The following is a 15,274-nucleotide window of genomic DNA, read 5'->3' on the forward strand; positions in this document are numbered from 1 at the left end:
CTGAGAGACCAAAGGGGCTCCCACTGCACCTCACAGCTGGCAGGTGACAGAACCAGAGGGACGAGCAGGCATCCAAAGGGAGGGAGGTGAGGGCTGAGCCAAGAAGCAGCAGATACAAGTGAAGGACTCGGCTCCCTTGCAGCAGAAGGATCTGTGGTAGTGACAACACTGTGGGTTTGCTTCAGCCCTGGGCAGTAGGCGCCCGTCCCTTTGGCCAGCCGGGAGCGCTTACCTGGATGAGGCATCGTTGCCACTGGGGCCATACGGCCAGCCGGGCCATGGGCATCGAGCTGCTTGGGGCTCGCAGGAGAGGCCGAGCTGCAGGCTGTCACGAGGGTCTTGAGCCCCTAAGAGGCTTGCAGGGAGGATGGGAGTCAGACGCCAATGATGGGTTTGAGAGGATCACTTGGGGAGTAAGAGTGTCTACACTCTCAGAATCTGGCTCCGCGTGGCCCGGAGACCAGTGTCCATGTCCGTGAAGACGAGGCCGCCTGGCTGCAGCCAGGCACCCCTCCCTGACTTACGGACCCTCTGGCCCCGTGGTGGGCGTTCAGAATTTGAGAGCACACGGGGATGGGGAGGCCGGCCTCTTCCTTGGCCACGTATGCGGACGAGCCTCGGACGTGCACCCTGAGGGAGCGTGTAGCCTGTGCATCCGCCTGTCTACACTTCCCCCGTTTTCACACCTGCATTTCAAGCACACAGCTCAGGAGCCAGTTCTATTGTGCTTATTTTGACCTTCTCTTTCTGGCCAGTCTTGTTTCCCTGATGCAGTTGGGTCTCTCTAGAGTCATTTAAAATTGCCGTGCTGTGCACTTGGGGAGGGGGTAGCTGGTCCCCGAAATTCTGCCACGTGGAACCCGACCCTCATGGGATCTCCTCTCAACAACTTTCCTCCCCGTGCCTGTGCTCATTGCATTTCCTAGGTGATTTATCCCTTTATTTTAGGATACCTTCTGTAGGGACTCTTTATTAATTTTGGTGACATCTAATGGTGACAAAAGAGAAAAATAACTGTGTTCTGTGTTTTTGCTGAATTCAGCCAGTTGCCCGGTAGACCAGACAGGCTCTCCAGCATGGGGAACAAAGATGTGGCTGGTTACATTCCACTCCTGCTTTAGCGCTGAGGCTCTGGGAGTTACACTGTGGCCCAGGGCTATGGCCACCTCCCTGGCCCCTGCCTCCACTGGGGACTCTCACCCCACGCCCCTGCCCAGAAGTCGCTGCATGTCCCGTGGGGCTGCAGACACGCAAGCCAACGACAACATTGTGGTGGGGTGTGCTGTGGGGTGTGAAGCCTGCGGGGGGTGACACACAAGAGGCCCCCCGGGGGGAAATCGGGTGTGGGAGGCAAGCAGAAGGGCAGAAATCAGTGACCCTAAATCACGCCTGTGACATCGTCCTCTCCTCACAGGCTTTTTCCAGAGAGGGTCCTTCTAGCTTAATACTTATCAAAGGCCAGTGTGATTAGAGGAGAAGAGGTTGGGGTGGGGATTTTAAGGTGACATTAAGTACTAGGGTGACACTGGCCAACTCTCGGAGGGGTTTCCTGAAGACCGGTTTCTTCCTCCTTCTCCACTCACTCCTTTTATTTTTTTTTTTAAGATTTTATTTATTTATCTGACAGAGATCACAAGTAGTCAGAAAGGCAGGCAGAGAGGTGGGGGGAAGCAGGCTCCCTGCTGAGCAGAGAACCCGACTTGGGGCTCAATCCCAGGACCCTAGGATCATGACTTGAGCCAAAGGCAGAGGCTCAACCCACTGAGCCACCCAGGCGCTCCATCACTCCTTCTATTAGTGAGCCCTGGCATCCTGTGCTTGTCCCAAGTGCTTTGTAAATATTAAGTGGATCCTCAAAATGGCCCTGAGAGTGGCCACTTCACAGATGGGGGAACTGAGGCACGGAGAGGTGAGGGGCCTTGCTGCGGGGCTCTAACCCAGCCGGTCAGTCCCAGACGCTGCTCTGCGTGGACTCCCCAGCTCTCCGTTCCTCGCTCGCTCACTCAGCAGGTGCCCGCGTGCTCGCTCCAGTCCAGGCACCAACCGCGGCTCCGGGGACAGAGCTGCCATCCGGTCGACCAGAGCCAGACAGCACGGGCGCTGGGCTCAAGGGTGGCCGTCTTATGGAAACATTCTAGAAAATATCAGAAGTACGCAAACCCAAGAGGTGACCCTCGATGCTGATGGCGGGTGCTCATCCCAGCCTTACGCCTCCTCCCATTCTTGCCTGCGCCGGGAAATGGGAACTACTCACCGTTCTGCTCCATCCAAACTGGCCCCGTTCTTTTTCTTACCGAACTAGCGATAGAACTAGATGAGAGTTTCTTTCCTGCATTGGCCGATTTTAAACAGGCTTTATGATCCACCCTGTTAGGTGGTTAAACCTAGTTTTCTTTTGCTGCCTTTTCTCCCCCTAAGATGCTGACCAGTACAAATATGGCAAGAACCGGGTCGAAGCCGATGCCAAGCGGTTGCAGAGCAAAGAGGAGGAGCTGCTGAAGCGGAAGGAGACCCTGCGGAACCGGCTGGCCCAGCTCCGGAAAGAGAGGCGGGACCTACGGGCCGCCATCGAAGTGAACGCTGGTACGGGGCAAGGGTCACGGTTCCGGGCGGCCTGGGCACCTCCCTGGGTAGCGCCTCCTCTTCCTCCCATTCTGCCCACGGGCTCTCACCTTAGGAAGACCGCACCTCCCCGTGCGGTGCTGCCTGTCATTGGGAACCCTCATGGGGAAGCCTGGGGCCAGTGCTATGGCGATGGGGTTGGGGGGAAAGGGACCTTGGGACAGGCTGGAGGAGGCCGGTGGTGCTGGGGGCTGTCGCAGCCTCAGGTGCTGGCCACAGAGATGCTCAGGAGTTTCATGTCATGTGTCTGATGAAGCAGCTGGTGGTGGGGTGGGGAGTGGTTGTTGGCAAGAGGACAGTCCACAGGGACGGGTAAGATTCAGGAACCCAGTAAGAGGTCTCTAGGGACAGACGGGGCCAACCATGCCCGAGAAGGAACAGTGTGTCTGAATTCTTGGAAGGGAGCAGGACGATAGGCCGGGTTAGCAGAGACACTCTCAAAGGGCAAGTCAGAGCGACGGCAGCTGACAGAGAGCTGAGTCAGGACCAGACGGGCGTCTCCAGCAGGAGCTGGGAATGAGGTTCCCGGTTCTGGGGATGGACCTGTTCAACGTAGTCACCTCAGCTCGAGACTGGCTCTTATCCTGGGCAAGACCCACTCTTCAGGCTTGGGTGAGGCAGGCCTTGGAGGGGTGCAGGGGATCGGGAAGGAGACATTGGTTCACCTGCGCCTGAACAGTCTGTCGGCACTTCCGGACTTTGTGCGTCAGTGACCCTTATGACAGGAAGTGCTTTTGGAGTTTCGAGTCTGGGAGGTCGGGTACAGGCTGAGCAGGTGGGCGATAACGCCTAGGAGGAACAGGGGATGTGACATCCGGCCACCTGTCGGGGGACCGAACGCCGAGTCAGAGACCCTGGGAGGAGCTTCCAGGCCAACAAGACAGGAGGATTTCTTGCTTCTGCTGTCCCAAGTCTGCAGGATAGTGAAGACGCAGAGAGGTTAGACCAGCTCCCGTGCCGCGAGCATTAGTGGCCGGGGCTGCGCACAGAAGTCAGGGCACCCTCTGGCACCCATTATCCTGCACATGCAGTGGATACGTGACCTGCCTCTGTGTGTCACTGACACTGACACACATTTCAGCAAAAGCAATTCAGTGAGTGTGTGTGGAGCCTCGAGGGGCAAAGCTTTATTGTAGTCGCCCCCACGGGCAAGAGAGAGGACTCGGGAAGAACGGGCGGAACCAGCAGAATGGGAAAATAGCCAGACTTTCCAAGTCCGCGGCGCCCCTGCAGGCCGTCTGTTGGAGCCCGTGTGTTCAGGTGAGCACACTGTGGCTCGGGCCTAGAGTTCTGTCTGGGTTCTCTGAGACTTGAGGGCTCCGGCTTCCAGATCGGGACTCCCAGCTGCGGGAGAGCGGAGTGGTCAGGAAGGGCCTCGGCTCTTTGAAAGCACAGCTGGACTTGAGTTTTGTAGAAGGGGCCCAGGTCAGGGCTACTCGAGCCGGAGAGTTCCACGGGGTCCTGTGCGGGGTTACCTGTGACCTCCGTCCATGGAGCCCCCCCCCCCCCGCCGCCAGTGGCTGCAGCAACTGTGCATCTGTGGGGTTTCAGGCAGGAAGACCCAGGTGGTTTTGGAGGACAAGCTGAGGCGGCTGGAGGAGGAGTGTAAGCAGAAGGAGGCCGAGCGGGTCAACCTGGAGCTGGAGCTCACGGAGGTCACGGAGAGCCTGAAGAAGGCCCTGGCCGGCGGGGTCACCCTGGGGCTGGCTATCGAGCCCAGGTCAGGGACGTCGAGCCCGCAGGTAAGGTTTGCGCCCGCCCAGTGGATGCACCGCTGCAGGTCGGCCTTAGACGTACGTGTTCCAGGCCGTGTGCCCAGTGCTGCTCTCCGCGGGAGGACGGTGGGCACTCAAGCCCTCTTCCCCTCCCTCCTCCAGACCGCTGATCAAAGGCACGGCCTCTGATCTCTTTGGAACCATGTCCTAATTCGATTCCAGTGCATCAGTTGAAGACGTTAATCCCATGTAGCTGGGTGGATTGAGGCATGTCTCTCGGCTTGGGAGTCCTGCCTGGTGCCGGGAAACATGCTCCCCCCCCGCCAATCTCACAGGACGAATGGAACTCACTTTCCAATACGCATGATCCCCTTCAGGGACTTACCCTTCACTTTTGTTGGAACAACAGTCACTGAGGATTTACTGCTGTCCTTTTCTCGTGACAGTGCCATTGGGTCCCTGGGGCCTGGGGAGTCACGGGTCACCGCTTCTATCTTACAAACCAGGAAGTGGAGGCCCAGAGTAGTGATGTGAAGCCGCTCGATTACTCAAGGCCAGCTGGGCAGCCCTGGACGCAGGCTCTGTCTCCAGGGGCCCCAGCTCTCCGTCCCCGCCTTCCTGAAATCCCACCACCGCCTTAAGCCTGTCCCTCTCTGAAACTCCAGCCCCTCCTCCCTCTCCACTGGCCACCCCTCAGTGTTATAGAGTTGGCCCTCGCCTGGCAGAGCGGGTTCTAGCAACAAGAACCAGGCACCAGGACCTGCCAGGGCTCAGAGGGCTTGGGGTCACCTCCCTTCTCGAGGCCTCACTTGATCATCTGCAAAATGGGGATGGCACGGCTGCATCTGGGACAGCTCAGGGCACAGCACCTGGCCAGACGGTGTGGGCTCATCATGTGGTGGTTAGCTCATTCCTTCATTCAATGAATTAGGAAGACATACGCAGGCCGTGCACCTGTGGGTGCTGACCATTGTCCCAAGCACAGGGGCTGCCGTGGAGCCTATGTTCTGGCAAGGGAGGAGTCCCACTGGGAGATCAAGGTGCAGGGAGGGTGGGTGTCCTGGGAGCCGGCATGCACGGGCGAGCACCACCCTCCCTGGCAGCGTCTCAGCGTCCTGCTTGAACAGGACGGGGCACAGTGAAGGCAGCTGTAACTGGAGGGGGCGTCCTGCTGGAGGCACACGGGCTTGTGGACCCCATGGACCCTGGCTGCCGGTAGGGGTGGCCGCCTACCCCCCCTTGGGGTCTCTTCTGCCGCGTCCCAGGCTCTCCTCCCCACTCCCTTCCGTCAGAGCCCTTACCCATTCTCTGGGCTCTGGCCCCACCCCATCCCCCTGCAGCTCCCCTCCTGTCTTTTGCCCCTCCCCTTCCAAATTACACTTTTGGAAACAGAAGTCTGTTCCCACGATGTCCTGTTCACCTGCTCTCTCCACCACTCATTGAACCTGCTTTCCCTTTAGGTTGCCTCCAAACTACAAATCCCCCACCTCACCCCTGCCTCCAAATTCCAGGTATCTCTCCACGCTGGCTACTTTCTTGATGCGTGACCCTACACCCCCCCCCAGGAGTCCCCTCTCTCTAGGGCGACCCCCATCACCCATCGGGGGGTCCCCTCTTTCCAGTGGTGCTCCGTATTGTCCCCCAGGGGTCCCCATCTTGGCCCTACTTGTCGGGTCTTCTCTTTTGGCCCAAATAGCCAACTTGTCCTTCCAAAGGCTCAGGATGAGTCTGTCTGTGCCTCCCCACCCAGACCGGGAGTGCCTGGCAGCTTCCTCTTGGATCATATGCTGCATAGCAGTGACAGAGGCGGGGGGAGTGTGGTCCGGGGGCTCCTCCAGGCAGACCCCACTCGCTGCCAGGGTGCTTTCCTGAGCGCTGGGACATACAGCAGGCCTGTTGACCATGCCTCATGTGGGGTCTTCTGTCTGCATGGACAGTCTCCAGTTTTTAGGCATCGCACTCTGGAGAGCTCGCCCATGTCCAGCTGTGAGACCAGTGACGCCGAGGGCCCCATGCCGGTGAACAGTGCGGCCGTGTTGAGGAAGAGCCAGCCGGCAGGCAGCTCCCCCTGCCGGGGACATGTGTTGCGGAAGGCAAAGGTGAGCTCGTCCTCCTGCAGGGGGGACACCTGCCATGAGGGGTGCCTGCCACTCTGGGAGGGATGTGGGTGGGGTGGGGGAGACACCCTGTCCTCACTGTCTCCTGAGTCCCCACAGGGGGCCTCCTTTTCAAAAGTGAAAAGTCCAGAACCTCATGTTGGGGGCATACAATGAGCCCCACCCCGGGACTACTGTGGTCTCCAGTCCCCACATGGAACCAGCCCTGAGAAGCTTGGATGCTGAACTTAGAGCCCTCAGAAAACTTAAAGACCATTTGTAGGTTATCAAAGCAAACAGTTCTTGACGGTGGTCACTACAAATATGTCATTCAGAAAAACCATGTCTGGAAGAATTACATTAGTTCAGCGGAGGAATTGAATTTGCTCTGATGGGTGTGAAGGCTGGCAGCCTCCCTCCGTGGCCTCCAGGCCTTGCATTGCTATCGTGGCTGCATTGCTATCGTGGCGTTGGTCCCAGGGCCACGTCAGGACCTGGGCCAAACTGGCTAGAAGTCCACGGCTTTCACAGAGGTGGCCTGTGGCATGGAGGAACGCGGGTGGTACCCCCGGGGTGTGCTCTCAGGATGGCCTTGGCGGCCATGGCTGCAGACGCGTCTGCGACCTCGTGTCCTCCCCAGCAAGTGTCCAAAGCTATGGGTACCACCAAGTCTAGGGAAGGAAGAGCTACCGCAGGTTTCTGTTCCCTTTCTCAGCAGGCGTGGAGTATTCTGGGTCCATGCCTGTACCTGTAGGTGCGGGGGGCGGGGGGGGGTGTAGCTCTGGGGGCAGGGGTCTCAGGAGGCAGCTGTCCGGGGCCATCCCCCTGACCATTTGCAGATGACAAGTGCAGGAAACGGTCTGGTTTATGTAGTCTCTTGACTGTTGGGTCAGACCTGCGAGGGCACTGCTGCAGCCCGTGCATGAGCCATGAGTCCCGCAGGCACTCAGCAGTCACCGGCTTGGGGACTGCAGCTCCTGCCACTTCCCCAGGATAAACGTGGGGTCTCAGTGGGTCAGTGCACAGCGACACTGAAGCCGGCGACACACCTGGAGGGACCAAGGCGTCCCTGCTCTTGGAGCCAGCAACCATGCACACAGCTTCAGGGAGGGACTCCCGAGAACAGTGACAAGGGACTTGAAGCTGGGGTCAGGGGTGGGGCTTGGCCTCTGGGCCCGGGGACAACACTCCCCTCCTTGATCTAAGTCCCGGCTCAACAGTGATTCCCGAACTCTTGAGCAGCCACCAAATGGGTTTCTGCACCATCCACGGCCGCAGGCCTGTCTCCTGGCGCCTTGCCGCTTTGACCCGTACCCTTCCTCTCGCCACACCAGGAATGGGAGCTGAAGAATGGGACGTAGAGGGACAGCGGGATGCCTCGCTCGCAGGTGCTGTCCCGCCGCCGCAGGAAGCCCCGCCTGTGTGGCCACCGCTCCGGACGCCAGGGCCAGTGGCCGAGCCCCCACGCCGCCAGCTCCCAGACCCGCCTGCGCGTCCTCTCCTACTGTACTTGTCTCTGTAAAGAAATTCACCTGTGACACCGGGGTCCCCACCTCTCTCTGTTGAAGAGCAGAAAGGGAGGTAGAGGAGTCCCGGGGCCGATGGGAAGCTGCGTCTTTTTACCGAGCTCAGCGAGTGCTCGCCCCGTGTCCCCCGCACTCGGACTGCAGGCGGCTCCGTGGAGGCCCCTCGCGGGGGAGCAGTGCGTCCTCCTTGTGTCTCGGCGTCCCCTCCCCATGTGCCAGTCCCGTCCCCCACGTCACTTGAGGCGGGTGCGTGGGAAACCCATGCTGTGAAGCGTCTGTTATCTTTTAAGTGTCTCTTCTCTGGACAAATGCTTTTGTCGCCACAATGCGAAAAGCTGCCATTCTTTTTAAACTTTTTAAAAATGTCTCTTTTTATCGTGTGTTGCACTTAGCTCTAAGGGATTTTCAGAGGTTCTGTAGCCTATTTTATGAATTATTTGTACTGCTTTCGAAAGGCGGCAGAGCGTCTCTGCTGTTTCACTGATGTGTGTCCCCACCCTCCGTCCCCAGTGTCCCTGACCCCATGTGCCCCTCAGAGCCTACAGGCAACCCGCAGAACCCTGAGCAGCCTCCCCAGATGGTGGTGGAACTTCATTCCCCCAAGAGGGAAGCAGGTTCTGGAAGTCACTGGGCCATAGAACCGTGGCATCTCGAGTAGAACGACAGCTTCCAGTCCCTCCCCCGGCCCCTGCCCATCCCCCACCGCCTGCAAACCCAGGCCCAGAGCGCGGATGCCCCTGGGTGGCTCCCAGGCCTGAGGGCCGAGGCCAGGCCTCTGTACCCATGTAGCCTGAGACCCACCCAACTCTGCTGGGCCTCCAGAGAGACCCTCTCAGGGATCCTCAGTTCCAGGGACGGGCAGAGTCAGTCACGCCGGGGTCCCTCTACAGATGGATTCAGGGGCACACATGGGCGCTTTCTGCTGAGAGCAAGCCTCGCATCCATACCAACCTTAGGGATAGAAGGCAAGAAACGGTCTCCATGTTTTCCCCTACACCCCCGGCACACCTCCAGAGTCCCTCCAGGGCTTGGCCACACTCACGCAGACCTTCCTTCTGCATGGAGTCAGGCGAGCACAGGGCCCTCATGGCCCCGTGAGATTCTGGCTGGAGAGCAAGTGAGCAGCCTCCTGGGCAGGAGACAGTTTCCAACAGGGAGCGGGGGCTGCTGTGGAGCCCAGAGGAGATGCGGGCCCCCTCCTGCCTGAGCACCCCCAAAAAATCGAGGGAGGATGCCCCCCAAAGCCTCCGGGTCCATCTTCCCAGCGCTGTTGGGAGGAACCCTGTCCTATTTGTCTGCATGGGAAGCTGGGCCGCCCTGCACTCTACAAAGCTGATTTTCTGTAAAACGAAAAGGTTTTATCCCCCGTAGACTTTTGCTGCCTTCCAGTCAAAGAAGGTTTCTCAAAGTAAGGCTCTTGGGCCTCCCTGCTTGTCAGCCAACTCAGTCCAAGCCGCTGACAGGTTCCAACCGTCAGGAGGAAAAAGCGTGAGCTGCCCCTGCCCCTGCCAGGGAGACCCTAGGCAGCATAGGGACCCCATCCCCTGGGTTTGCCTGAGGACACAGCCCATTGAAGTGGGAGCCGGGATGTGGACCCTGGGCTCACTCCGGCGTGTGCATTCCGTGTCTGCAGAACCCAGGTTTCACACTCCCTTTCCTCACCATCAGCCCTGTAAAGAGGACGACAAGCTTAGACGGATCCTGCTGGTTCCCTGGAGCCATTGGCAGCGGGTCACACAGAGGCCAAGGCTGCGGCCGCCCCCGCGGGCTCCTGCTGTGTTGTGTGTTCCCCCGGTGTCTTTAGGTTTGATCAGAAAGTTAGGCAAAGGGATTTGCTTCCAAATAAGTTATTTATTTGTATATGTTCAATAAATAGAGTTTTTAATTTATATCTGTACATATTAGACACACATGAGACGTCTTGTCAGGATTTGGGCGGTGAGGTCATGTTAGGGCCCTCCCTGAGTCCCTGGCCGGCGGCCACCAGATGAGGCACAGAGCAGGCTGGCCACGGGAGGCTTGCCCCTCCGGGAGAAGTCCTGTTCCCTTCGAGGTGTCGCCTGTTCACCGAGTGCTGCCCAGACCGTGACAGGATCCTGACCCAAAGTGGAGAAGCGTGGCAGCTGTGCCCATGGGGCCACCTCTGGGGATCACAGCGGCTCCCTGTCCCCACCCCCCGCAGCCCCACCGTCAGCCTTGGGGCTCGGCCCCCGGCTCTGTTTTGGTCAGGTGTCTTCAGCCTTTAAATCCCCTCCAGTTTTGTGTGTTTATAACTCACTGACCTTTTGCACAGAAACAAAATGGTGGTTGTGGGCGCACGGTGTGACCTGTGGCGTAGGATGGGTGGGAACGGTCACTTTTCCCCTCTTTGGAGTCAGTGGGGGAAGGGGCAGTTCCCTCTGTGGGAGTCAGAGCAGGTAACCCCGCCCTCACCGGGCTTCCGGATGGCTCCACTGCCTGGTACCCTGTGCGGGTCTGGGGAAGGGTCCAGATGGGTGTGGATCTTTCTGGAGTCTTCTCTGGGTGACCGTGCATAGCCATGGGATAAAGCTGCCCTGTCACCCGTTCGCGTACCTCCATGTTGCCAAACCTCGCCATCATTCTCGTTCCCTTCAACTGTCTGAGATCCAGAAACCCCAAGCCACGCAGGTTGGAGATATGCCACCTTCTGCAAAGTCAGTGTGTGCTTTCAGCCCCGAGGGCCGCCCCCAGAAAGGAGACCCACCCCCATTTTCACAGCGGCAACAACTGCGAACGCACGTACAGGTTTGCACGGGGACAGGCGTGAGTCTGGGGACTGCAGAGGGACGTAGCCTCATAGCAGGTGGTGGGTGCCCTGGGTTCTCTGGCCCAGCTGTGCGACGGGACGCGACGGGACCTCCGGAGGGTGGCCAGAGAGGTGGGTGCCCAGAGTGGGGCCTCTGGTGCCAGAAAAGACCCCTGCAGCCAGCCCACGGGCCCCTTCAAGGCGGCCTCTCCCAGGGGAAGGCTGTCATCTCCACCACCCCACCCCCCACCCCCGCCCACCGGGCTTTCTCAGATGTTAAACTGTTGCCTTCCTCATTTTGTCTTTTTCTTAAAATAAATTTTTAACGGGAAATTTTTCAAATCTGTGGTGTCATGTTAAAGAGAGTGATTCCTTATTTTGTTCCTGTTGTCACTGCTGGCTCTTCACCATCCCCACAACGGGCTGGGTCCACACTGTGAATACCTGAAGGTGTGAACTTCACCTTGTGTCCCTTGGCGGGCACGGCCTCTCCCGCCAGCACCCTCTGCAGGAAGCTCGTCTCCCTCGAGGCCAGGGCTACAGGGGCGCCCAAACTTCATCTGGCCCCTCTACCTGGAGCAGTGCTGGGATCAGTGCTGGGAACAGGGAAGGGACAGCGCCGGCTGCCTCCCTCCCGCCACTGGCAAGTATCACTGGGTGTCCCTGGTTTTGGCCAGGGAAGGCGTTTCCAACATGGGATCATCAGATCGCGATTCTTCTTCCCTAACACCAAAGGTGTTTTTAATAAGATAATCTTTCTATTTGATTTTCTAATGAGAAAGAAAATAGTGACTTTAAGTTCTAACACCAACTTTTAAATCCTAGATATTTAGCATTCACTGACCACGGCTCTAAGTTGTAAAATGTTTTCATATGAAGATTGTAATTATTTCCTTACTGTATTTTTAAAAAACTAAAGTCGTATTTAAAATTCTCTTTGAACGAAACCAGCAAGAAACAGCAAAGATTTTTTTTTTAATTAAATATGTTGGCGGTGCCCGTTTCAAAGGATTGTAAATATGTTTTCACTGTGTTTCTCAACGTATTTAATTCATCAAGGACTTTTATCAAAGGAAACTTCCAACGGAAATACCAGTTTTCAGGCCGTCTGCTCCATGTTGTAGTCCCCTCCCCTGAATTTTCTGCTTTACTAACTGATTTTTCTACTGTTTGAAGGGGTGTAGCCCACGGACTGGCGCCCTCCGGCGTGCCTCATTGGTGTGTTATCAATAAAGCTTTATGCTTCCAGCTGGCCTCCGAGTCTTGCTTCTGCTAGCCTCACCCTCCGCCAGGTGGAGGCATAGGGTTGATGGACACCTGGGGGGGAGGGCACAGGTAAGAAGGAGCAGGTGAGGGTGAAGGTGGGGGCTGTGTCTTGTTTCTTATGAGCAAGGATGTTCTTTCCCTGAAGAGCTTCAGCTACTGTGCTTTCCGGTGGTTTTTAGTCCACGGATCAGAATATTCAATGTAGAAACCTTTGTGTCCCCGCTGAGGGCCAGGCTCCGGGCCAGGTGCAGGAGACAGAGTGAATCAGATGGTCCCTGCCTCTTAGGAGCTCCTTCTCCCAAACAGCCAACTCAGTGCCTCCTGGGGGCATAGGTCTGCGTGCAGACATCCGTGCACCCCCCTCCCACCCCTGAGAAGAGGCAGCCGCCCTCTGGATGGGTGGGTGGGGTGTGTAGGAGGGGGGTCCTGGAGCTAGGTCATGGTGATTGAGCAGGAGTTCAGGAGGGAGCTGGGCAAAGGAAAGATGTTGCCTTGGGGGCAACAGGAGGGGATGGGGTGGGGGAGGGGAGGACCAGGGACGCAGCCCTCAGCCACGTGAGGCCGGTGAGGCCGGGACACTGGCAGCCAGGGACAGGGGGAGGTGGAAGGTGAGTCTAGACAAGCGGCTGGAGTCAGATGGGAGGGTCCAAGCCTCCCCCTGTGGGTGGGATAGCCTGATCTCTGGTTTGGGGAAGACCCCTGCTGGCTGGGACCAGAATGAGTCACAATGACGGTTGTGGCAGGCCCATGCGGCCACACTTGCCAGGGTTGGGGGGCAGGGAGGGCCAGAAAGACAGAAAGGCCGCCTGCAAATGAACACACCTAGTCTAAGGCAACGGAGCACCCCCCCCCACCCCAGGTGGCTGGCTCTTCCCCTAGAGCTCTCCTTGGCCCGGCGCAAGGAACTGGGCTGGACTGTATCAGGCAGAACACACGGAGGAGTGGCCCTTGGCAAGGGCTGCACAGGTAGAGAGACAGGTGTGGGCCCGCTGGACCGGAGTCTACAGGACACCCTGGTCAATGAGGGGAAAAGGCCAGGTCTGATCCTAGGGCCAGGGATCTGTGGGGGACTGAGTGTCCCCACCCCCAGACCTACCTTCCAGGCTCTAGGGCCAGATGGCCCCGTGGGACGCCACAACACAAATTCTGTCTCCTTGTGGTGTGGGATGGACCTGGACACATCACGGATGGTGAAGGGCCCCTTTCAGTTCCAGTGGGAGGTAGGAGGGGGGCCCTCTCCATCCGTCTTAGAAGAAGGGGGTTCTCAGTGCACCCCGTGCACTTGGAGGTACAAAACCAGGGACAAAGTCTTCCAGGCCCCAGCTTCTGCTATTCAGCGTGGGCAGTCTGTCTTCCCTTCCCGGGGGCGGGTTAAGCCCGTGTTAACTGATGCTCCTCCCTGGGTCCCGCACCCTGGTCACATCCTGGGGTGCTGCTGAAGGAAAGGGAGGTGTCTCTTACTTCTTTTCAGACTTGGCTAGAAGAGGCCAGAACTCCTGTCTTGGGTCTTCAAAACCACAGAGATGACTTGGGGACATTCATCACACATGTTATGGTTTTGGGGGCAGGTGACACAAAGCCTCCACAGTGTAAATAAATCAGGAGCTTCCTTACTAGGAAGCAGGGAGAACATTAGCTGACCTGTGTGATCCGGAAATGTTAGGATGGAGGCTTCGTCAATTCCGTGATGCTGCTAAAATGGCCATCTTTTCGTACAAAGGGACCAGTTAGTGGAGAAGTGGGGTGGGGAGCACAGGAGGGAGGCCATCCCCAGGGCAGCAGGTCTGGTACACCCACCTTGCGACCTGGGGGACTAGTGCCAGCTGGTCCTGACCCCCAAGGGGGCCGGCCGGCCTATCCCGGAGCTCTCTGCAGGGGTGGCCAGCCCCAGCCCTAGACGGACAGACTGCCCTTCCAGGGCAGCCGGTTCCTACAGATGGGGAAGGGCTTGCCCCCCAGCATGCCTGCGCACGCAGACCAACTATTCTGGAACCCACCCCCCAACCATCTCCAGTGGGGCCCCCACACTCTGGGCCACCTTCCCTAGTTCCCGCAGGGCCAGGTGCCAGACACGCTGGATCAGCCCCTTGGGGCCGGAGCCCCCTGAAATTCTTCCCACTAGCCAGTCCTCAGCCTGTTTGCCCTGCCCACCTGCTCCTTCCCGTGAACCTGCAACAGAGGCTTCGGTTCACACTCTTCCATCACTGACCCCTCCTCCACATGGCCCACATGTGGCATGGCATGGCCGTCCTCTTGAGAACTGAGTACAACAGGCTTAGCTCATCTGTGGCAGCCCTCCCCTGATCTGAAGCCTTTCCATTCCTAGTCACAACAAAGCCTACATTTTAAGACATCCCAGTCCTAGGGGATCGGCAGGGACCCCAGAGTCTCTGGTTGGCATACTGGAGCGTTTTCTGACTTCTGACCCCCACGGAGTAGGTGGGGAGCCCCCACTGGCTGGCCTGCTCTCAGAAGTCAGTGGGTGAGGCCTGGAAATTGCAGGCATGCTAGGCCCCTGGCAGGTGCTCTACAGTGTCCCTCCTACCCCCACTGGGGGGCCCCTGGGCCCCTCCTCCAGACCACTCCCCTCCAGCTCCCCTCCCCTTCCTGTTCCGTCCCAGAGCACTCCACAAGCGGCCATAAGATGAGGAAATGTCCCTACCGGCGGCTGCGCCTCCCATTTGTCCCTTCCCTTTCTCATTGATGAAGAATCTGCATCCACAGAACAATTTGGGGATCCCTAGGTCTCAGGGTGCCACCCAGGTGGGTGCCCTGCCTGCTTCCTCCTGCCAACCCCCCCACCCCCACCCCCCGTGCTGCTGCCACACACAATATGCATGCACCTTCCTGTCCCCTCCCTGTGGATGCATCCTCCAGGAAGGGGGGAGGTGATGTCCAATGCCCTTGAGACTTTCTGCTCTTGTTTTTAAACACGTTCCATGTTTCTTGACGCTGGGAGCCCCAGGCTGCCTTGAGAAGCAGTCCCAAAGCACCAGTGTGACAACAGCAGACCAGCGGTGACCAAGACCGCCACACTGGCCCCGGCTTTGCTGCACGCCAGGCGCTGAGCCCATGTTTTTCCACAGTGGCCCGACTGTCTGCCTCGTGCACACCAAGGGCAGGCCGCTGGTCCATGTGCTCTCCAGCAGCCTTCCCAGGACGTCAATGGAGCACAAACTCCCCTCAATGTGGGGTGTCTTTTCTGCAAGATAGACACTCTTTTCACTCAACTAATCCTTCATTCATTTCTCCATTTGTTGAATGCCCACTGTGGGGGTGGAG

At 58.2% G+C, this 15,274-nt stretch overlaps 1 protein-coding gene across 8 annotated transcripts in view; it reads left to right on the forward strand.

Annotated features, from left to right (window-relative positions):
* AFAP1 (actin filament associated protein 1) overlaps positions 1–11,974 on the forward strand; it is a 130,648-nt gene extending 118,674 nt beyond the window's left edge. For all 8 annotated transcript variants that reach the window (XM_045075285.1, XM_045075296.1, XM_045075299.1 and 5 more), the window contains 4 exons: positions 2,419–2,583; positions 4,174–4,364; positions 6,275–6,436; positions 7,768–11,974. In XM_045075285.1, coding sequence (XP_044931220.1) covers positions 2,419–2,583; positions 4,174–4,364; positions 6,275–6,436; positions 7,768–7,794 — 545 coding nt within the window. In that variant the 3' untranslated portion in view covers positions 7,795–11,974. The remainder of the gene's footprint in view (positions 1–2,418; positions 2,584–4,173; positions 4,365–6,274; positions 6,437–7,767) is intronic.
* The last annotated feature ends 3,300 nt before the right edge of the window (positions 11,975–15,274 follow it).

Source organism: Mustela putorius, unplaced genomic scaffold (assembly GCF_011764305.1).
Source record: "Mustela putorius furo isolate JIRA1106 unplaced genomic scaffold, ASM1176430v1.1 tig00000083_pilon_pilon_pilon, whole genome shotgun sequence".
In the NCBI taxonomy this organism is placed as follows: Eukaryota; Metazoa; Chordata; class Mammalia; order Carnivora; family Mustelidae; genus Mustela; species Mustela putorius.